Genomic DNA, 22,400 nt, shown 5'->3' on the forward strand with positions numbered 1-22,400 from the left:
AATGAAGCTGCAAAAACTTGAAATTGAGCTTGGCTAGCTTGAGCAGTGTTTCATCGTGGTCCTCTTCTTGTTCATAGAAAGAAATATACGCTCTTGCAACTAGAGCTTGGCTGTTCCGGTGCTGAGGTATGTGAAGAGCTTTGCGTATAAGCTTTAAAATATGTAGTGGGATCGCTGTGTGACCTGTAGTTAGTGGCTCCAAGTGGTCTAATGTGAAGCGTGATGCTTCATCCAACATATGATCCGTCGTTGTCCCAAAGTGCACAGCTTCGTAGAGGCTTAGCATACCCTTAACGTTTTCTATTAAACTTTCCTTGAACTCGCCGTTGTTTCCTTTGAATCTGTTGAAAACATCTACATAAAAAAAAAAAAAAAAAATTGTTTTTTAAAATGTATATCAAAAATCTAATGACATGCTTAAAATATCCGTACCGGACAACATGTTGTGACCATATGTTCTGAAAACTCGAAACATGATTGAGATTGTGTACAAATCATTTTCATCAGCGATCAAATTTTCTATCTTTTCAAAAGCCTCTTTTAAGGTCTCTTCGATCTCGTTCTCAAAATGATAAGAGAGACCAAGGTTGATCAGCAAATGGATCGAAAGTATCTTCCTCTTTATTGCATCGGAAGACAAACTAAATATATTCTCTCTCACTTTAGGTTTGAATTCCTCAATTTCTCTTGCAAGGACATCTAAATCCTGAAAGTTGATAGATAAAGGTCAAAATCCTTATATAGACATCTAAGACCATCATTAACGGTGAGTTCTTAACTTTAGCTCTTAACATTGTTTAAGATTAAAATTTTGGTTTTTATAAATTAAGAGTCAAATCTTAGCTCTTAACACTTCCAAAAGTTCTTAGCTAAGAGTCCAATCTTAGCATTTTAATCTGTTTTGATTTATTTTCCAATGTTTAATTTCAAGATAATAAGGTAAGAACCATCTAAGATACCACCAATAATGGTGTTCTAATGGACATGGACAAATACAAATTTATAATTTGCTAGGGAACAAACAATATATAAATTTATAATAATATTATAAAATTCTTACCGTTAATTAATATCCCAAATTCATCTACGGAAAAGATAAACCAATACTTCAATAATCAATATACATAACTATAAGTCTACAATAATATTACGAAAATGAGTTGAAAAGTGAATTAAATTTCATTTTAAAAGGAAGAAAAATAAAAAATATTGATATTATAGCCAGAGTTCTAAAAAGTTGTCTACGCAGTTATAATTTTTAATACGCTAATAACATATAGCGTAATAATTTTTCAAAAACATAAAAACGTGATAACTTGAAAAATAATTCGAATAATAAAAAAAAAGAAGAAGTGAAATTTCAAAACGTAAAAAATATATACTAGCTAGTGCCTAGTGGTATATTATTCATCACCATATAGATCCATCCATCCACCCATGCAAATAGGCGCCTATCATATGAAAAAATATATACATTGCTTATTTTCTTGTCAACAATATATAAGATTGACTCACCGAGTCAGTGATAGAAACAGTAAAGAAGTGATCACTCCATTGAGAATGTGGCAATATTAAGAAGTAGCTTTTCTGATCAAGGTTTCTTCCTCTTTCCATATTCGTGACTCGTGAGATAAGAAAGAAAGAGAGAAGGAAAAAGAGAGATCAAGAGAAAACAAATAGAGAGATCTGGCGATGGTGGACAATTTGCAAGCACCAGACATATATATAGCACGTGATGAGAGTTAATGGTTACAGAATATAAAATCCCAATTACATTCTATATTTATTATTATGCATGTTGTTGATAACAATATATGCAGGGCCGGCTCAATTATTGACGAGACCCTGTGCTAGACCTGTCCTAAAGAAATTAAGGGTCCTTAGACAAAAAATTTCTTTAAAAAAATACCAAATTTGTTTTCAAATAATTGTGGTTTTTAATTATAGAAATGTTATTTTCTTAAATTTGGATCTTTTCATATTGTTTTTAACAAAATTTGGGATTTTTAAGGTATAATTTTTTATTTAGTTAGTTATTTTGTAAAAAAAGTTGGGATTTTTGTATGAAAAAAATATAAAAAAAAAAAAAAAAAATTGGACCCTAGGACCCTGTGCCCTAGCACTCCTAGCACATGTGCTAAGCCGGGCCTGAATATATGTATATGCATATGCGTTCAACTGTGAAATAGTTATATATTATATACTTATACTTAAGCATGTTGTTGATAAAATAATATATATATATATATATATATATATGTATGGTTTATATAGTTTATATGTGTATGTATATTTACAAGATGCTCACATATGCAATGTCCCAAATTGGAAAAGGCTTCATCAACTGTTCTGTTTTTTTATAAACGCTGTCATATAATAGTTCTTTTCTTTTGTCAAATACTTTTTTAATATTTATTAATATAATATATGATGTTTTAAACATTTTGATTTGTTTCACAACTTTTGATGTTTTACAAAAAAAAATCAAGTTTCTCTGTTAAAAATTTAATATATATATATATACTATAATTTTGTGACTATTTGTATTAAGCAGTAAATTTTATCATGATTGTATGTTTAGCTATATATTAAGTTATGCTTTAATGTTAAAAAAAATTAATTAGTTATTTAAACTCTGTGCTTTTTAGCCAAAACATTTTATATTATGAAATAGAGGGAATATTACCCAAATAACATATATTTTGTTCTAAAACTTGGATGCTTAATTGAGTCATAATACATATATGGTTTCTATTGTAAAAATTGTGGTGGTTGGAGACTCTGTTTTCTCGTTATAATATGATTTATTATAAGAAAAGACTCCATTTTATGTTTGAATAATTGAATAAACAGTCGATACGATTTATTATAAGAAAAGACAATTAATTATGTGAATAATGAAATTGACTTGACCATACTAATTCAACATTGATTATTAAGAGAGAAAAAAGATTCATATATGAAAATCAAACACGTCAACATTTTATTGTAGGGATAATATATGATCAATCACACAACCCTTGTTTGTACCTAGGTTGTAACAATGATAATATACGAGATTTTGGGGGTGAACGGAGCTAGTCCTTTTATTAACGATATAAGCGATCGAGAGATTACAGAATGTAAGTTTTCGCCGCGGCGGTTATAGACTATCCGCCGAGCCGAACACTTAACGTACGGAACAGAGAGACAGAATACGAAAACAAGCGAAGCGGCGAAACTCGGGCTAGGCGACGATGTCGGGCTAGGCAGCGATTTCGGGCTAGGCAGCGATTCTTCTTGTCTGCTGGTTAATAACCTCTGGATCGGATCCTGTTCCCAATAATGCTTCTGACTATTTATAGGGAACAGGAACCCTAAAATTCCTTCTGTCTCCACTGTAAATGACGGTTTTGCCCTTCCGGGCTTAATGGGCTCTTCATAGTGATCAAGGCTTTCTTATAAACTTGTGCCATCTGTTTTGGGCCCCCTAACATATAGGGGGCAAAGCCCATGTCCAATAATAAGCCCCCCCCTTAGTCCGTTGTGCGAGAGTATGCTTGAGCTTGACGGGCATGTCTTTGAGGTTGAAATATGTTAGTTGGGCGCAAAACAGAGTCTGACTTGAATGAATCGTCTTGTAGCCTTTGCTTGTTTTTCGAGGCGAACCGAAACTTCTCCGGGAGATTTTGTGACTTCGGCACGTTTTTCGAGGCGAACCGAAATTTCTCCGGGTGAACAGTAACTTCAGCACGTTTTTCGAGGCGAACCGAAACTTCTCCGGGTGATTCTGTGACTTCAGCCCGTTTTCCGAGACGAACCGAAAACTTCTCGGGAGATTCGTGGCTTCGACACGTTTTTCGAGACGGGCTAGGTTGTGTATCCAGAGAATTAGGTCAATAGTTTTTACCTCGGTAAATGTGCAATGTCTCCTCCTTATAAATATGCCTCTTTCCCCTCACTTTCACTTTTCTTCACTTCTTCTTCTCAACAAGGTAAAATTCTTTCTCCCTCTCTAATCTTTTGTTTGATTTTGGTCTTTGGGGTCCGTTGGTGCGTTGGCGTGCCGCGGGTCTAGGCGACGTGTCGCGTGAAGACGTTTTGCCGCGGGTTTCATTGGTGTGCCGTGGGTCTAGGCGACGTGCCGCGGGTCAAGGGGACGTGCCGCGGGTTTCATCGGCGTGCCGCGGGTCTAGGCGACGTGCCGCGGGTCAAGGGGCGTGCCGCGGGTCAAGGCGACGTGCCGCGGGTCAAGGCGACGTGCCGCGGGTCAAGGCGACGTGCCGCGGGTCAAGGCGACGTGCCACCAGGGTTGCCGTGCCGCGGGCTGATTGTTGTGCCGCCGGTCTTGTCGTGCCGCGGGTCGATTGCCGCGCCGCGGGTTGGCTGCTGCCGTGCCGCGGGTCGATTGCCGTGCCGCGGGTTGGCTGCTGCCGTGCCGCGAGTTGCCGTTGTGCCGCCGCTTGACGTATCTCTTGGTGCCACGGATTGCCGTTGTGCCGCCGCTTGACGTATCTCTTGATGCCACGGGTTGCCGAGCCGACGATCTCACGCCGCGCCGAACCACGAGACGTTGTGCCAATCCTCAAAGTGCCGCGTCGCGCCAAACCATGAAGTACCGCGCCGCGTCGCACCGAACCATGAAGCGCCGCACCGCGGGACGCGCCGGAGTTGCCCCGCCGAGCCGTGCCGTGCCGCGCCTTCTTTTCGTATGGTCCTCGTCATGCTTTGTCGCATCGTTGCCGCGGGAAACGGGAGTTGCCTTGGGGCCTCGCGACAAGTTTGTCGTGCCACATTCTCCGTTGAGCTCCCTTGTTGAATTATCACTGTAATGTGGCGGAATGGTGTTGAAGTTTCGTCGTTCGCGAGGTGGGCCTAAACCGCGGCCGGTTCGGTTTAGTTCGTGACGAGTCTCTGATTCGTGTCTTGGTTGTTTTTGCAAGGTTCCATTCGATGTCTCGTTTCCCGGAAGACTACGTTCGCGAAGAGTTGGCGGTTGACGAATATCGTCAATTAGAGCAAACGTTGGATGGTTTTGGTGCGGACCAAGGTGTATGGTTAGGACAGTCGGAGGCTGATGATACTCTTGCTGATTTGGATGAGGAAGATGCGCAATATCTCGACAGTCTATTAGCTCCGGAGAATGTGGAGGCCGGGCCAAGTTCCAGTCGTCGTCGTGGAAAGGTTTTTGAGCACTTGGTTCGCGAGGTGACACCGATCGTGATGGATTTGAGGGCTCCGAGCGCGACTACTAATCCTCGTAAGAATCGTTGTAGGAAAGCCGAAGCAGTGATTGAAAAGAGTTCTAACGAGACTTGTTTCTCGCACGGTCATGGGAAGTCGGTGAGCACTTTGAAATCGTTGAAGAAAATGTTTACACAATGTCAGCTGCCTGCCGGCGTAGAGTTTCTTGTGCCCGAAGCGCACGAACGTCCTTCTGATTGTCCTGATGGATACATATGTGTTTACGAACCTTACTTCACTAAGTGCGGGCTCTGGTTTCCTCTTCCTGAATTTCTCACGAGTTATTGTAGTCGGCGGAATATTGCGTTTTCTCAGCTGTCTGTGGCTAGCATTCGGAATGCGGTCGGTCTCGTAATAATGGCGGCGGAGGAGAGTATAGTTGTGAATCTTAACCTTTTCGAAGAGGTTACTACGTTTTCGATTGGACAGAAAAATCCGGGCATTGTTTGCGCAAGTTCGAGGCGACGTTTTAAGATTGTTTACGGTGCTAAGAAGAAGACAAATGATTGGAGGAAACGTTACTTCTTTGTGAAGTTAAACGAAGCGTCGGTTGAAGATATTCATCTGTCTTGTGATAACGTGTGGAAGATGGATCCTGGTAGTTCTTAGTTGGTCCGGCTTCGACAAGGTTTGTTCCTTCGCTGATTATTGATAAATTCCTTTTTGTTGGTACTGCAAGGTTTGCAGAACGGCCAGACGGGTTGACTGACGGTGATCGTTCAAGTCTTGATATTCTACAGGCGAAGAGAGCTTTATTTTGGCCGCACGTTCTTGATCATTTTCGTACTTGTGAGTGTTCTTTTATCGTTCTTACGTTCGTCTAGGCCCTCGCTATTGCGTTTCTTACGTAGAATTTTTCTTGTAGGTTCCTACTCGTGTTTGAGGATGGGTGATTGCGTTCTTCCAAGTTACGCTGATCAGTTTGATGAAGATGTCGTGCCTTTGCTCGGGGACGGTCCGCAGGGGTTGGCTGACGAGACGGGTCAAGATGTGGTCGTCGAGGTGGTCGAGGCAGAAAACGCGCGTGCCGTGCCGGATGCGTCTCGTCGAGCTAGGTCGGCGGAAGTGGATGCCGCTCGTGCTGGGAAGAAAGTCTCGAGAGGGGTGACGGGGAGTGCTCCTCCATCTGCCGGGGGTGGACATTCGCGGAAGAGGACTTCGCGTCGCAGTTCAGAAGCTAGGCCGTCGAACGTCGGAAGATCTGCCAGGCGCGATGAACCAGTTCGGGAAGCCCGTGAAGGAGTCGATCATTCGTTTTCTTTCAACTACGGCGCGAAGAATCACATGTTTCATAATGATGGGGATGCTTGCGCGGAGTTGGCGAGTAAGATTCGCGGTGATTTCGTTGAGTTTCCTCGCGTCGATTCTCTTCTTGGGGCGGATCTCTATCGTGATGTAGCTCGTCGGGGTTTTCAGGTTTGTTTCTCCTGGCTTTGCGTTCCTTTAGTATTTACGTGTGTCTCCGGTTTCTGACTTTCCCTATCTTACAGTCGCTGAGCCAGATGAACCGCTTGGTCGGTTTTTATGAGGAGAAGGTGAGGGCCGCTATGAGGGAGAATGATCTGCTCAAGGCTGCTCTGGAGGCTGCCAAGAGGTCCGTCGCTGCTCGTACGGGGGACTACGAGTCCGAGAAAGCGAAGGTTGGTGGTCTCGATTTGACGATAAGCGAACTTAGGGAGCAACTCAAGGCTGCTAAAGCGAAACTTGCGTCGGAGGTTACGAGGCTTAGGAAGGCTTGTGACGAGATTGCTGCAGTAGAGCGTCACAAGGCGGAAGTTGAGATCGCGGATAACCATGCTCGCATAGAGCGGATGAGAAAACATATAATCGGTCTGCGAGCCCAGAGTATTCCTAAGTATACGCTCTGCCAGGTGAAAGGGATCCAGGAATGCCTTGAGAAGATGATCAAGAAAGGGACGGTTATTCCTGAGGAGAGGATGGCGAGATTGGCGGCGGATCGTCCGGCTTGGCAGCGAAAGTTTGACGAGATTGTGGTTCCGGACATTTTCGAGAGCGACCTCGACCCTCTTCAGATGCCACCGAGAAACGGCGCTAGAGGTGCCAATGAGTGATTCGCCTATTACTTGTCTCGTATGCTTTCGTTTTATTTCCCTTTCTTTCGTTGTTATGAACTTTGTCCGGCCGTTTGTGGCTCGTTGGACCGGCGTTATGTATTTTCGGCCCTCTGTTGGGTCTTTGCTATGAACTTCGTTTGTTTCCTTTTAGTCTCATGACTTGGTGATTATTTTGACTTTGCTGTTTCTTGTTTTTGGTTATCATTGTTGTTTTTGTGCGAGGCGTAGCTCGGACACGCTTATTGTAAAACGAGTGTGATACATGGCCCGGCTCCGATATATACTTTGCGGGGCAAGACGTCTCTTGGCTTATCCTGTATATGTTTCGAAAAGCCGAGCTTAAGAAGATGTAGTCGAGACGGACTCGTCGTACTTTTTAGGTGCGGCTCTGGTGTCCGGCTTACCCCGTGGGTGCTTTGAGGTCGGCGAGAATGTGCAGGCCGGAGCTCGGCTTATTTGTTCGGCCGCCTGCTAGCTGTTGTGCGAGACTGGGCTCGGCTTTTAAACTTTACAAAGTAAAGTTGTGGATTATTTCGCCACTGCATCCATGCGGAACGCGTTTCAAAATCGTGCGCCTGGCCAGGGCGACGATGCGGGAGCCAGGCGATCGGCGAGACGGACTCGTCCGAAAGAGCTCGTTAATGATACCGTGCTTTGCGAGCTTGTACTTATGTTTTGAAAAAGAAAGAAGAAAAATTTTTTTTTTTTTTTTTTGATAGCTGTGTCCCGTGAAGGACTGCCTACGTACCCTTAGAAAGGGATCAAGCCATTCGTAGTTCATATTACAAAGGTAAGCTCGGTAGATCGAGCGGGTAAGCTCGGTAGATCGAGCGATTTTTTTTTGTTGGCGCGGTTGCGCCTAGTAATAGTAACGTTTCAGGTTTGCGGAGTTCCACGAGCGGGGAACTGGAGTGCCTTCCATAGTTAGGAGTTCGTAGACCCCTGGTTTGACGATCTTGGAGATAAGGTAAGGTCCTTCCCAGTGGGCGCCTAGTTTGCCAGCGTTTAATTCTGCTGTATTTTCGAATACTTTGCGGAGGACGAGGTCACCTTCGGTGAAATGGCGAGGCTTGACCTTTTTGTTGTAGAACTTGGCTGCTGCATGCTGATAGTTTTGGATGCGGAGAAGCGCTTTATCCCGTTCTTCCTCAAGGCAGTCGAGACTATCTCGGAGCATTTGATCGTTGAGAGTGGAATTGTGAACGAGCATGGAGCGCCGGAGCGTCGGGGCGCCAATTTCTGCAGGGGCGAGAGCTTCCATTCCGTAGGCTAAGGAAAACGGCGTACATCCAGTAGAGCGGCGCGGCGACGTACGGTGCGACCAGAGGACACCATCGAGTTCGTCGGCCCAGACTCCTTTTTTTGCTTCAAGACGTTTTTTGATCCCGTCAAGAATGGTCTTGTTTGTTGCTTCAGCTTGACCATTACCCTGTGGATAGTGTGGCGTGGACTTACTCAAGCGAATTCGCCAACGGGCGCAAAAACCTTCGAACTGGAGCGAAGTGAACTGAGTTCCATTGTCCGTAACAATTTCGTAAGGTACCCCATGCCGGCAGATTATGTTCTTCCAAACAAAATTCTGGACTTCCTTGGATTGAACTTTGGCGTACGACTCGGCCTCGACCCACTTGGTGAAGTAGTCTGTCATGATGAGAATGTACTTCTTTTGCCGGGACGCGGGAAGGGGGCCGACGATATCCATTGCCCATCGCATGAAGGGATAAGGTTGTGAAGCTGTTCGGAGAAGTTGGGTTGGAACGTGTATGAACGGGGCGTGACGCTGGCATTTCTCGCAAGTTGCGACGAATTTCTCGCAGTCAGAATTCAAAGTTGGCCAAAAATGGCCGGTTTTCCTGATCCGAAGTGCAAGAGCTCGTCCTCCAGAATGGTTCCCGCCTGCGCCTTCGTGAACTTCGCGCATGATATCGTTCGTCTCGCTACTGGTGATGCAAGTGAGAAGTGTTCCTGCTGCAGTCCATCGAAAAAGATTGCCATCCATGAGTGTGTACTGCGCGCTGCGAGCTCGTAGGCGTCGAGCTGCCCATTTATCTGTCGGAACGATACCATCGGCAATGTAGTTACGTATTTCGTCGATCCAGTTCGCATCGGCCGGGGCGGCGGATGCGTTCGGCGTTGTAGATTCGGCCAGTGTGGGTTCGACGATGAGTAAGACGATGCTCGGGGTCGCGGCTGGTGTGTTGATTATTGTGTCGCCAAGCGCGACGGCTGGGGGAACAGGTGATGCATCAGCCAAAACAGCGGGTGTTGAATGAAGGTCGATGCTAGGACGGTCAATGCTTTCGACGGGAATGATGCGGCGAAGGTCAGGGTCTGAAGTAAAAGCGAGCGTTGCTAACGCGTCGGCCGGTGCATTATCGCTGCGAGGAATTTTGGTGAGCTCAAAGAGATCAAAGTTCAGAGAAAGGTCGCGAACGATCTTCAGATAAGCGTCCATGCGGTCGTTCTTTGCTTCATAATCGCCGCTGAATTGGTTTGCAACAAGTTGGGAGTCGCAGAAGGCTTGTATATTTTTAACTCCAATCCCATGTGCAAGGCGTAGACCGGCAATTAACGCTTCATATTCGGCTTCATTGTTTGATGCGGAGAAAGCAAGACGAAATGACTGTTCGAGTATTTCGCCCGTCGGCGAGGCTAGACGAACGCCGATTCCGGACCCGTGCTTGGAAGATGCGCCATCTACATACAATGTCCATTTTTCGATTGGTGCAACGCCAGGTTCGAGTTCGGGAGAGAGTTCTACGAGAAAGTCAGCGAGGACTTGAGATTTTGCGCATGTGCGAGTTTTGTATTCGATATCGAATTCGCTTAACTCGACGGCCCATTTTGCTAGTCTGCCGGATTGGCTCGGACTGTGAAGAATCGTTCGCAGAGGCTGATTCGTGAGAACTTCAACTGTGTGCGATTGAAAGTAAGGTCTGAGTTTTCTGGCCGAGATGACTACTGCATAGGCGAGCTTTTCGAGAGTGGGATACCGCAGTTCGGCACCATCGAGTGTCTTGCTTACATAGAAGATAGGACGTTGCTCACCTCGGTCTTCTTTAATTAGAACACCGCTGACTGCTGACCCAGAGATAGCGATGTAGAGGTTTAACGTTTCTCCCTGGTCGGGCTTTGCGAGGACCGGAGGGGATGATAGATAGTCTTTCAACTGTTTGAAAGCCTCTTCGCACTTGTCATCCCATTTGAATCGTTTGTTACTTCGCAAAAGCTGGTAGAAAGGCAAACATTTATCAGTCGAACGAGAGATAAAACGGTTGAGCGCCGCGATACGGCCGGTGAGACGTTGAACTTCGCGGGTATTCCTTGGGGAAGGAAGATTGATGAGTGCCGAGATTTGTTTCGGGTTAGCTTCTATGCCGCGCTGGGTGACGAGATATCCCAGGAATTCGCCTAACGTTACGCCGAATGTGCATTTGGCAGGATTCAGCTTCATGTCGTATTTGTTGAGTATTTCAAAACATTGCTTCAAATGATTGACGTGTTCGGCGGCCTGGGTTGATTTGACGAGCATGTCGTCGATGTAGACCTCCATCGTTCGGCCAAGCTGCTTTTCGAACATTCGGTTAACTAGTCGTTGATACGTTGCTCCGGCGTTCTTCAACCCGAATGGCATGACTTTGTAGCAGAAGGTTCCTTGTTCGGTAATGAATGCTGTTTTCTCCCGATCATTCTTATGCATAAGGATTTGATTGTAACCAGAAAACGCATCCATGAATGAGAGCAATTCGTTGCCAGCAGTGGCCTCGACGATCTGATCTATTCGCGGGAGAGGAAAGCTATCTTTCGGGCATGCTTTGTTAAGGTCGGTGAAATCGACGCAGACACGCCATTTGCCGTTCTTCTTCTTGACGACCACAGGATTGCTCAACCAATCAGGATAACGAACTTCGACAATAGACCCGGCGGCGAGCAGTTTTGCTACCTCTTCGTTTACTGCGGCTGTACGATCATGACCAAGCTTCCTTCGTTTCTGCTTGATCGGCTTGAAAGTTGGGTCGACATTGAGTTCGTGGCAGGTTACGTTGGGATCAATGCCAGGCATATCGTCGATTGTCCAAGCAAAAGTCGTAGCATTCTGGCGTAAGAATTCCACGAGTTCATCTTTCAAAACTAGCGGGAGATCGGCGCTAACGCCGACACAACGGGAAGGATCGGTCGTGTCGATGTTAACCTGAATGACAGATTCAGTTTGAGGGGCTTGTCGTGCATCTAGCGGATGGCTGGGCTCGGCAATGACGAAAGCCTTGGCGTTTCGAAGTCGTTTCTCGATGAGAAAGCAAGTACGCGCGACTGACGGATCGCCGCGTAATGTGTGGATGCCGTGCATGGTTGGAAATTTAACACATTGATGGTAAGTCGAGGCGACGGCCCTCATTTTGTGCAGCCAAGGTGTACCGAGGATAACGTTGTAGACTATAGGTTTATCGACGATAGCAAAGTTGAAGCAATTCATCGTACCGCCAACGTAAATGGGAAGCACAATGGTTCCAACCGTCATTACCGTGTCTCCATCAAATCCAGTTAGTGGTTGAACGTCTTGTTCAACCGTGCGTAGATCCACCTCCATTTGTATTAGAACATCTTTGAAAATGACATTGACTGAGCTACCTGTGTCAACAAGCACCTTGGTGACAACACTTTCCCCGATTATTAATTCGACGACTAATGGATCGTTATGCGGTACCGTGAGGCTAGACGCATCGGCTTCGGTGAACGTGATCGGGTCGGTATTGGCGAAGGCTGGCGTACCGCCGTCAATCCGATAGCGCTGTACTTCTGCTTGGCGTCGGTAATTCTTGATTGAACGGACGGAATCCCGACAAGTCGTTAGGCCGCCCATTATCATGTGAATTTTCCGCCGAGGGACAGGTGCGTCGTCCTGCCGCGGCGCGTCGTGATTCCTCTTAGGGGGGCCAGGCAGCTTTTGGACGGCTCTGCGTGCCTGCTCTAATTGATTGGGCTCTTCATTGCGTTCTCTATCATCGCGTTTGCGTTGATCGTGCTCGACTTCGATGCTACCGTTTTTGAACTTAGAGAGTACCAAGAGCTGAAGTTGCCGGCAATCGTCGGTGGAATGACCCGCGAATTTATGAAATTTGCAATAAGAGCGTTTCGAGTCAGCGTCGCGGTAGTACTTGTTCCAAGGGGTGTTTGATTTTGGGTCCTGGCCGTTGATGGCGAATGACGAGTTTTTCTTTCCTTTATCGTTCTTAGCATATTCGCGATCATAATGCTGTCGAGGTTCATAACGTTCTTCGCGAGCTTTATCCTTTGAGTTAGATGCTTTCGGCTGGCGGTCCACCATTGCGGCCTTCTCTTCTTCGATCTCGATATAACGGTTCGCTCGGTGCAGAGCATCGTCCAGTGTGGAGGGCCGAGCGATAATAAGGTCTTTCCTGAACCGTGACCCGAATAATAAAGCATTTCGAAGGGCGCCGATTGCCGCATCATCGGTAATGGCTATGTTAGACACAACCTTCTTGAACCTCTCAATAAATGTTCTAAGCGGTTCGCTCTCTTTCTGAGACATGGTCCAAAGATCGGCGTTCGTGGCTTCCTTGATCATGAAAACCGAGTGGTGCTGTAGGAAAACGGCCGTTAGTTCGCGATAGCTATTGATTGAGTTAACTTCGAGTCGTGAGAACCAATTTAGCGCGTCCCCTGTCAAATTTTCCACGAACAGTTGGCAACTCCCAGCGTCGCTTTCTTCAGCGGTGAAATGCGCGCGATTGATGGCGATGCACATTGACTTGAGGAAGATTTTCGGGTCGGTGAGGCCGTTGTATGGGACCAGTTTAACTTTGTTAACATAACGAACATGGACAGCCGAGAGGCGTGCTGTGAACGGCGAGCGTTGTGTCTCTTCCAAAACCTTTTCTAGTTCCGGTGCCGCGGTAGTGGCCCGATGCATTTTTGAGGACATGTCTCTTATTAAAGCGTTCAACCGTGTAAGCTCCTGATCATGAGAATGGTTGTCACCGGTAAAGGGTCCACCAGGCAAGAGTCGTCCGGAGTCCGCGGCTCGGTTGCTAAGCAGATTGTGCCCGCTCGGCTGATTATGCCCGGTCAAAAGATGATGGCCGCTTTGCAGATGGTGAACGTGCTGTGAATGATGGGCGCTCGGCAAATTGGGGCCGTAGTGCATGTTCTGGGCGCTTTGCATAGTATAGCCGTGCGGCAAATTGGGGGCGCTCTGCATGTTTTGGCCGTGAGGCAAATTCTGGCGGGGATGTTCGTCGATGGATCCGACGATGATAGATGCTGGGCCGCGTCGTTGAACTTCTATGCCTCCGGCCACCGGGGTTCGTGGAGACTGCAGCTCTTCTTGGTTATCGTGGGGTTGGGAAGTACGTCTTCGGCGTCGTAGTCGTTCGATCTGGCTCTGGGAAGCGACTTGTGCTGCTACGAGGGCGTCGATCCGTTCTGTGGTCCGCGCGTCTTGGTTGTCGAGCCTATCCAGGATGGTCTGAACGAGATCGTCCATGTGGGTGCCTTGGTGTGCGGCTCGGGTACGTCCTGGTGCGGTGCATTCGGTTGCTCCTACTGTAGTGGCTGCTCCAGCTGCGGCTGCTACGGCGAGTGCAGTAGGTGCCCCAGGAGCCGGGACGGCGTGAGCAGCATCAGACTCCATCCCTGTGTTTGGTGTGAACAAGAGGCGGCGCGAGGGATCTAGCTCAGCGCGGGCAGCTACTGGGTTCAGGGGAGGTAATCCTGGCGCGTCGGGCGCTGCTGGCGCGCCGATGTCAGTTCCTCGGTCGCTTGAGGTGTCCGTCATGTCGTCGCGGAGCGTTTGAGATTCAGTGTTCATTGTCTCGTCAAAAAAGGATAGCTTCGAACTGTGCCCCACGGTGGGCGCCAATTGTTTGTACCTAGGTTGTAACAATGATAATATACGAGATTTTGGGGGTGAACGGAGCTAGTCCTTTTATTAACGATATAAGCGATCGAGAGATTACAGAATGTAAGTTTTCGCGGCGGCGGTTATAGACTATCCGCCGAGCCGAACACTTAACGTACGGAACAGAGAGACAGAATACGAAAACAAGCGAAGCGGCGAAACTCGGGCTAGGCGACGATGTCGGGCTAGGCAACGATTTCGGGCTAGGCAGCGATTCTTCTTGTCTGCTGGTTAATAACCTCTGGATCGGATCCTGTTCCCAATAATGCTTCTGACTATTTATAGGGAACAGGAACCCTAAAATTCCTTCTGTCTCCACTGTAAATGACGGTTTTGCCCTTCCGGGCTTAATGGGCTCTTCATAGTGATCAAGGCTTTCTTATAAACTTGTGCCATCTGTTTTGGGCCCCCTAACATATAGGGGGCAAAGCCCATGTCCAACAACCCTTATGATCAAATAGAACCGCAAATCACATAACACGATTTTCTTACTGGAGATTGAAAACCAAAAGTAACAAACATAATGCATCCCAAGCTCTCTCTAAAGAAGTATGGGATCTACGAGCAAAAGGCTCATATATTCCTTGAGTTTTCCTTCACGGTGGTTGTAGACATCATCCGCGGTATAGAGAACATCCAATGAACGTCCATAATTGACGGATTGCATAAGAATTCGGCGTGGCATGGTACTTATCTTCAAGCACTCTTCGTTTCTTGTTCATATCTCCATTCATCTTTTCAAATTCTCTATTGGCTTCTTCTTTTGTAACTCCATGTTCGTTCATGTACGTAGTAGCTGAGTGCATTTGCAGTGTAAACTTTGCAGAGTCCGTGACTGTACTAAATGTTAGGTAATATACTATATTTGAAACAACCTCTTTAAGCCTCTTGTCTAGTTGCTTCATCTGTTTAACGTAAGAACTCTTATAAAGCGAAGCTCCATTGTTGGCCCTAGACCCAATTATCAAAGCTTGTTGCTTTCTTTTTTTTTTCTTGTTTTTTTTTTTTTTTTTTTGTGAAGAGTCCGTGACTATACCAGATATTAGATAGTATACCATTTGTGGAATAACCTCTTTAAGCCTATCGTCTAGTTGCTTCATCTGTTTAACGTAAGAACTCGTATAAAGCGAAGCTCCATTGTTGGTCCTAGACGACCCAAGTATTAAAGCTTGTTGCTTTCTTTTGCTTTTTTGAAGAGTCCGTGAGATTCTATTGATAGACGTTAGGTAGCTATTTTAATCTCTGAGGCTGTCCTACTGTTTTTCAAATGAGTGGAATAGTATTCAAGAGAACCATATACATAGATAGAGACGTATGCGTTTGTGTATGGGATACTTTTAATATTTGGATTCTAGTTTAGCTGATTTTCTCTATATCAATTATGATTCCTCAATACCCTAATTAATCATTTTCTCAGTGTTCCATATTTAATAGCTTATGAACGACTAAAGAATACATATATGTATATATAATTATATATGCGTACTTCATGGGGTAATCTATTTTAGTAAATTTTCCCTTAAGATTAATAACGTAATCATTCTCAAGAAGCCTCAAATAGTTCAAGGAACAGACATCTTGCTCTTTTAGGAGTCTGACACTTCACTAACCCAAGAGTACTATTTGGTTGACGAAGCGGAAACTTTTAGGGATAGAACTGGATCCGTTGATTGAGAGAATATCCGTAAACTAGGGTTTGAGAGTCAACTTCTCAGGACTTTCGCAAAAGTTATTGGGGTTGAGAATACCCTTCATAGTGATTTATCAAAACCTCTTTAAATCTTTCGTATGAGGCCTTAGAAGGCTATTTACAATAAAGCATAAAACCCCTAAACTTTAGAATATTCTAGAATAATTATAATTAATAAATTAAAAGATAACAGAAATAGATCTTTAACAATCTTTCCCTGCTTGATTGACATTATGTACAAATATATATATAAAGTCTTGAGAGTTGATAGAGAATTTATTTTGGTTTCAAAACACAAGTTTTAAATCCATGTTAAACCATGCCCAGGTGCAAGCACATCTTTATAGTATAATAGGATATCGATCCACGATGAATAGAGTTGGCACACTAAGAATACAAGAATTAAACTAAGCTAAGACAATTCAAAATTTTGGCTTTAGACTAATATCCTACAATGCAAATGAAATAGATAAACAAAAGGCGAGTGACCAACCTAAACAAGTGTCTAAGCTAAAACTTTTCCACAAGCATAAAACAATAGCAAAATGAATGATAAAAATGCAATTTATAAAAGTCAATTAGAAGCAATTATCTAGTGGTTTAAGCCCCTAATTATAAATTCATCCACTTCTATCTTACTAATTCATTCACTAATTACTCTTAATCATGCTAAGATTCCTCAATTGCATTTAAGAAACATAGTGATCATTAACTTCATGAGTAAGGTACTTCTGGTTGGTAACGACTATTAACATATGTTTAGGTTTTTGTTTTATTTTTGTGCGAAAGATTTATGTTTAGGTCTAATGATATTAAAAAATTGTTTTTGACTAATTTACTGCCAAATATTTTTGATAGTGGTGAGTGGTGGGACGGTCAAAATAACTTCAATATTATAAATTATTTTACAACATATATTCTATGCCATTTTGCAACAAACGCTTCATCGAAATGTTTTTGACTAAGTATTGACCAAAATTTTGTCGAAAACTTTTGAATATTTTTTTACCATTCTAAAATGGCTACAAACACTTGCAAATGGTTACATAAGTGGTCGTAATTGGTCAATAAGTTTTGACCAATGTACGTTGGATACTTTTCGTCATATATTATTAACTACTTTTCGAAGAAAATTAGTATTTGTCGAGAACATTTAAATTTTTCTGACCATTTATCAACCAAATATATTGATCTAAAAATCTCGACTAATCTACGAAAATTTCAATTTATAATCACAATTTGGTCAAAATTTTACCGATAAATGTTTAATCAGAAAATTGGTCAAAATGCGATATGTTTTCTTTTAATGTCTAAAGTTTCTAGGATTTTTGTTCAAAATGCCATTTTTTAGAAAAATCTTTCAAAAATACGATTTTTACTGAATTTTTACGAAAATGCCATTTTTTAACATTTAAGAATATACGTAATTATGATTTTTTTTTACAAAAATAAGTACATTATACTAAATACTAAACCCTAATAACAAACAGAACCGACGAAACTCAAACATAACGGATAAAACGTATGTTAAATCATATTTTGTTACATGAAAAATGACAAATTCCACAAACTCTTCAAAAATAGCATAATCAACAAATGTCACTTTAAAAATGGTAAAATCCGTAATTGATTCAAAGTTTCTTACACATTTGTGTCCTCGCAAGAAACCTAGTAGTAACAAAATATCAGATTAAAAATAGGCAAACAAAATTATTATCATTGAACATAGCAAAATTATACTCTTTAGAGTATTATTTTGACATATTTCACATATAATTAAGAAAATTATGTAAATTTCTATTTCTAGTTAATGAGCTGAAATAATAAAGATAATATATATATATATTTAGTCTTTAAAACTGTATTAAAAATACAAAACAACGGGGTTTGTGATATAACAGTAAAGTCTTATTAAAGCAACACTTTTTATTAAATGGAGAGAATAATAAAATTCATCAAGTCCTACTTGATGACCTATTATAAAAGAAGATCAAAACTGCTCCTCAATTCTCTACATCAAATCTATGAAAAAAATGACAGACATTTCCAGTCTTTTGAAGAACCTAAGTCGCAGGGACCAACTTGACTATGGTTTAACTGTGATAGTTGTATCCTCTGTTTGTTGGTTTCTTTGGCTTTACACCAAAAACAAACGGCGGTCTCCACCGTTGCCGCCGGGACCTTGGGGCCTTCCCATTATCGGAAACCTTCCATTAATTCCAACCGGAGCTTCACACCTACTTCCAAGGGATGGCTAAAAAGCACGGTCCCATTTTCAAACTCTGGCTCGGGGCCAAGCTGGCAATTGTGGTCACATCTTCTGAAGTAGCCCAAGAGATTTTTAAAACAAATGATCGCAAACCACGATGTCCCAGCCGTGGCTCCGGCCAATACGTATGGTGGTATGGAGATCATTTGGTCGCCGTATGGACCAAAGTGGCGGATGCTGAGGAAACTATGTGTTAATAGGATACTGAGCAAAGCCATGTTGGATTCCTCCACTGAACTCCGTCGACAAGAGACTCGGCAAACCGTCCGGTATTTGGCGGACCAGGCTCGGGTCGGTTCGCCGGTTAACCTGGGAGAACAAATATTCTTGATGATGTTGAATGTTATTACGCAGATGCTATGGGGCACAACGGTTAAGGAAGAAGAGAGGGATGTTGTTGGGGCCGAGTTCTTAGAGGTGATTAGAGAGATGAACGACCTCCTGCTAGTGCCCAATATCTCCGACTTTTTTCCGGTTTTGAGCCGGTTTGATCTTCAGGGTTTGGTTAAGCGTATGCAAAGACCGGCTCAAAGGATGGATCAGATGTTTGACCGGATCATCAACCAACGGCTGGGGAAGGATAGGGACAGTAGTGATGGGAGAGCTGGGGATTTTCTTGATGTCTTGTTGAAAGTTAAGGATGAAGAAAATGAAAAGACGAATTTGACCATGAACGATGTCAAGGCCGTGCTCATGGTAAGTTAAAAGAATTGTCTCTGGTAACGCAAATAGATTTGTTAAATATGGTTTGTTTGTTTTTTATAGGACATGGTGCTCGGTGGTACAGACACATCACTGCACGTTATAGAATTCGCGATGGCCGAGTTATTACACAACCCGGATATCATGAAGAGAGCTCAACAAGAGCTTGACAAAGTTGTGGGCAAAGAAAAAGTTGTGGACGAATCTCACATCTCTAAACTTCCATACATTCTTGCCATTATGAAAGAAACTCTAAGGCTTCACACGATTATTCCACTCCTTGTTCCTCGCCGACCGTCAAAAACCACCGTGGTGGGCGGCTTCACCATCCCTAAAGATTCAAAGATTTTCATCAATGTGTGGGCGATCCATAGGAACCCCAATGTATGGGAGAATCCACTAAAGTTTGATCCCGACAGGTTTCTTGATAATTCTTATGACTTCAAGGGAAATGACTTCAACTATTTACCGTTTGGGTCTGGTCGTAGAATCAGCCCAGGCTCAATATATTTGAGAGCCTTAGGGCAAAAAATTTTTTTTTTGGCCTATTATTATATATAAAGAGAAAATTTACTTAATTTTTAAAAATTTTGCGGATTTTTTATAGTAAAAATTGTTATTTTAAAAATTTTGGGCCTTTTTATACATTTTTTTATAAATAATTAGGCCTCTTGAAATATAATTCTCATATTAATAATATTTTTAAAAAATATTTGGGCCTTTTTTTATATGTAAATTTTTTTATTCAAAAAAAAAAAGCCCCGGACCGTCGCACCTCCGCCCTACCCATCTGAGCCGGGGCTGCGTAGAATATGTGTGGGAATGGCCATGGGCGAGAGGGTTGTTCTTTACAATCTCGCTACGTTTTTGCATTCTTTTGATTGGAAAATTCCACAAGGAGAGAGAGTGGAGGTGGAGGAGAAGTTTGGGATCGTGTTGGAGCTAAAGAATCCACTTGTTGCCGCGCCCGTACTAAGGTTGTCCGATCCAAATCTTTATCTTTACAGAGCGTGATTCCGTTGCTCTTGTTAGGTCGAAAATTAGACTGAACTCAAATAATTGAGGAGAAGTCTCGACCTTTGTTTAACTGAAAAAGCAGGAGTGTGCTAGTAAGGGTCATAACTCCTATAGAGTTTCAAGTTCAACACAAAGAAATACTGAATGTTATACAGCGGGCTTATTTGTGTTCTGTATGATTTAATAAAAGCCGTACAATGTCTTTATTGCGGGAATAGATTCTCCATAACTTATATGTGTTGTATCTTGTATGATTTTAATAAAAGGCGTACAGTATCTTCATCGCGTGAAAAAAATATTGTATCCATTTGATCTATAGAAATTTAGGAAACTTAGTTTAAAATTTGGTGTTTGATGAAAATTATTGTTACATTTGGGCACAAAGGTTCATGAAGTGATGGAGCAGCAAACGATAAGCATAACAAAAGCTGGATTACAAGCAACCTTAAATGTCATAAAATGCTTCAACTATCCGTTCCGTTGAAACAAAGTCTCAATTTTGTATCTAGACAAATATATACCAATTTTTGTTTTTGTTTATTTTCTATTAAATCTTAAACTTTTGTTGCCTTTACTAATTTAGGCACATCGTTAAGTCGGTAAATGGAACAAATAAATGGTATTGTGTTTCTACTAATAGGCTTCTGTTAATTAGCAAATCGACATCGTATGAAATCAGATATAAAATTTCATTTGGAAATATTGGGAGAATATAAATCGATTTGAGTACTTTGTTTTGTTTTCAAAAGATACCATTTTGCCCCATATAAATGAAAGCTCATTAATTGAATCGAAGCATCAACTGTTTGATTTGTTTCATGACTTAACGTGGTGTTTATATTAGCAAAGTCAACAAGAGTTTACGATTTATCAAACTCAAGCTTGCAAGAAAATTACATCAGAAGAGTTATATATCGGTTAGAAGCTAACAGTTTGTTAATTGAGTCTTTTTATTGAGTCAAATAGACATTGTTTTAAGATTGATCTTCATCTGGTTTTGTTGAAGAGACAAGTTCTTAGTACATTTACAAAAGAAAAATATAGAAGCTTGTTATGATTCTAATTCACGTAATGTTAGAAGATCCAAGGAATGAAGCATTGTCGATTATCCATGTTTTTTTTCTTCTGTGGATGATGATGGTTGAATTTTGTAATAGATGAAGAATAGTGACTTAGATTTGTTGAAAGTTAATTACTTGATGGGCTTGGTTGGATTCAGAAGAGAAATGTAATTCGAATTTGGATTCTTGTTAATTGATTGGTACGATACAATTCTGGTTTAAGTTGACACTGACCGGGTTAATGAATAGTATTCAAGATTTTGTCCATGTCCTGACAAGTTATGGGGAAAACGTGTTTGCGGAGTATCAAGTTCTGACATTAGGAACTGAAATCCATCCATGGAGAATGATTGAATGTTGCATGCTACATTATGCTAAAGATGTAGGGATATGCATCAATGGAGTTTTGTACTAGCTATCAGTAGGTGTATATATAGAAATTTAAATAGGAGTTTGCTTTGACGTTAAATCTGAGAAGTTCAGCTATATTAAAGTCATTATGATGAAGAGCTTCACTACACTTATGAAATAACTAATAAGTAAAAGAATTGAGTTGAGGATTTTAGAAGATCTCCAAAAGCAGGAATGGTCCAAGCATATATATGAAGCAATAAGAACATGCTTGGAAATGGCTCTTTTAGAGTGACTCCGACAAATGATATTTGTGTTGTCGCGTTGCTACCCATCCGACCCTTTTTATCTTTACTACTTTAATCTCGAAAGGCACAATGCTGTTGCCGTAAGAGATGAAATCCGAGGACTGCCTTAGTCTAAGTTTAATAGACTTTAAACCAATCTAGACTGAGAATGTGAAGCTTGTATCATAAGTGTTTTTGGTACTAATAACTAGAGACATTTTTCTGGCTTTAGGTACTCATGACACATGTATCCTCTCCATGTCGTACCCATTTTGGGTAAGAACTCAAAAACCCAAAGCAGATCAAATCACCATCGATATCTTCTCTTACCTTAGTTTTGACCCTTGTTCTAAAAATCTCCGCCTAGCTCCAATTACTTCCCGCTTAATCGCTAGATCCATGCCACGATTAATGACTAATTTCTTGAAGAAATCAGTTACCCGATTACTCTCTGATTAATCTGATTTTTCACCGTCTAATCCGATTACTCTCCGCCTAATCTTGCAAACCCTAATTATTTTAGATTGTAGTATAAATCAACTTTTCTTTTTGTTATTTAGACATTTAGATTGAGGGTTTGTGATTTTTATAATAACAACTTATGTTCAAAATTTTAATAAAAATCATAAAATTTTGTCTTAAAAATATATTTTTATGTGTTTATTACAATTTTGAAAACAAGATTGGATTAATAAATTTTAATTAAAACATTAAATAACCCTAAAACTAGTCTCTGATTTCAATCCAATTTTTCGATTAATCGTTAGGCCCATACTAAGCGCCTGACTAACGCCTAGCGATTTTTG

At 42.4% G+C, this 22,400-nt stretch overlaps 2 protein-coding genes and 2 pseudogenes across 2 annotated transcripts; 2 read left to right on the plus strand and 2 right to left on the minus strand.

Annotated features, from left to right (window-relative positions):
- Positions 1 to 8: 8 nt before the first annotated feature.
- Positions 9 to 727, minus strand: LOC9298992 (alpha-barbatene synthase; the record flags this gene model as incomplete). Its single annotated transcript, XM_021018097.1, has 2 exons — positions 9 to 354; positions 433 to 727. Coding segments are annotated over 2 exons (641 nt in total), but the record flags the coding sequence as incomplete, so codon positions are not given.
- A 4,205-nt stretch (positions 728 to 4,932) lies between these two features.
- Positions 4,933 to 7,295, plus strand: LOC110226402 (annotated as a pseudogene).
- A 4,052-nt stretch (positions 7,296 to 11,347) lies between these two features.
- On the minus strand, positions 11,348 to 13,242 carry LOC110226404 (annotated as a pseudogene).
- Positions 13,243 to 17,940: 4,698 nt separating this feature from the next.
- Positions 17,941 to 20,155, plus strand: LOC9298991 (cytochrome P450 93A2). Its single transcript, XM_021018114.1, is given in 5 exon segments — positions 17,941 to 18,126; positions 18,128 to 18,261; positions 18,263 to 18,872; positions 18,942 to 19,360; positions 19,682 to 20,155. Coding segments are annotated over 5 exon segments (1,560 nt in total). The 3' UTR covers positions 19,893 to 20,155.
- The last annotated feature ends 2,245 nt before the right edge of the window (positions 20,156 to 22,400 follow it).

The sequence above is a fragment of the Arabidopsis lyrata genome (assembly GCF_000004255.2).
Source record: "Arabidopsis lyrata subsp. lyrata unplaced genomic scaffold ARALYscaffold_90, whole genome shotgun sequence".
Taxonomy (NCBI): domain Eukaryota; kingdom Viridiplantae; phylum Streptophyta; class Magnoliopsida; order Brassicales; family Brassicaceae; genus Arabidopsis; species Arabidopsis lyrata.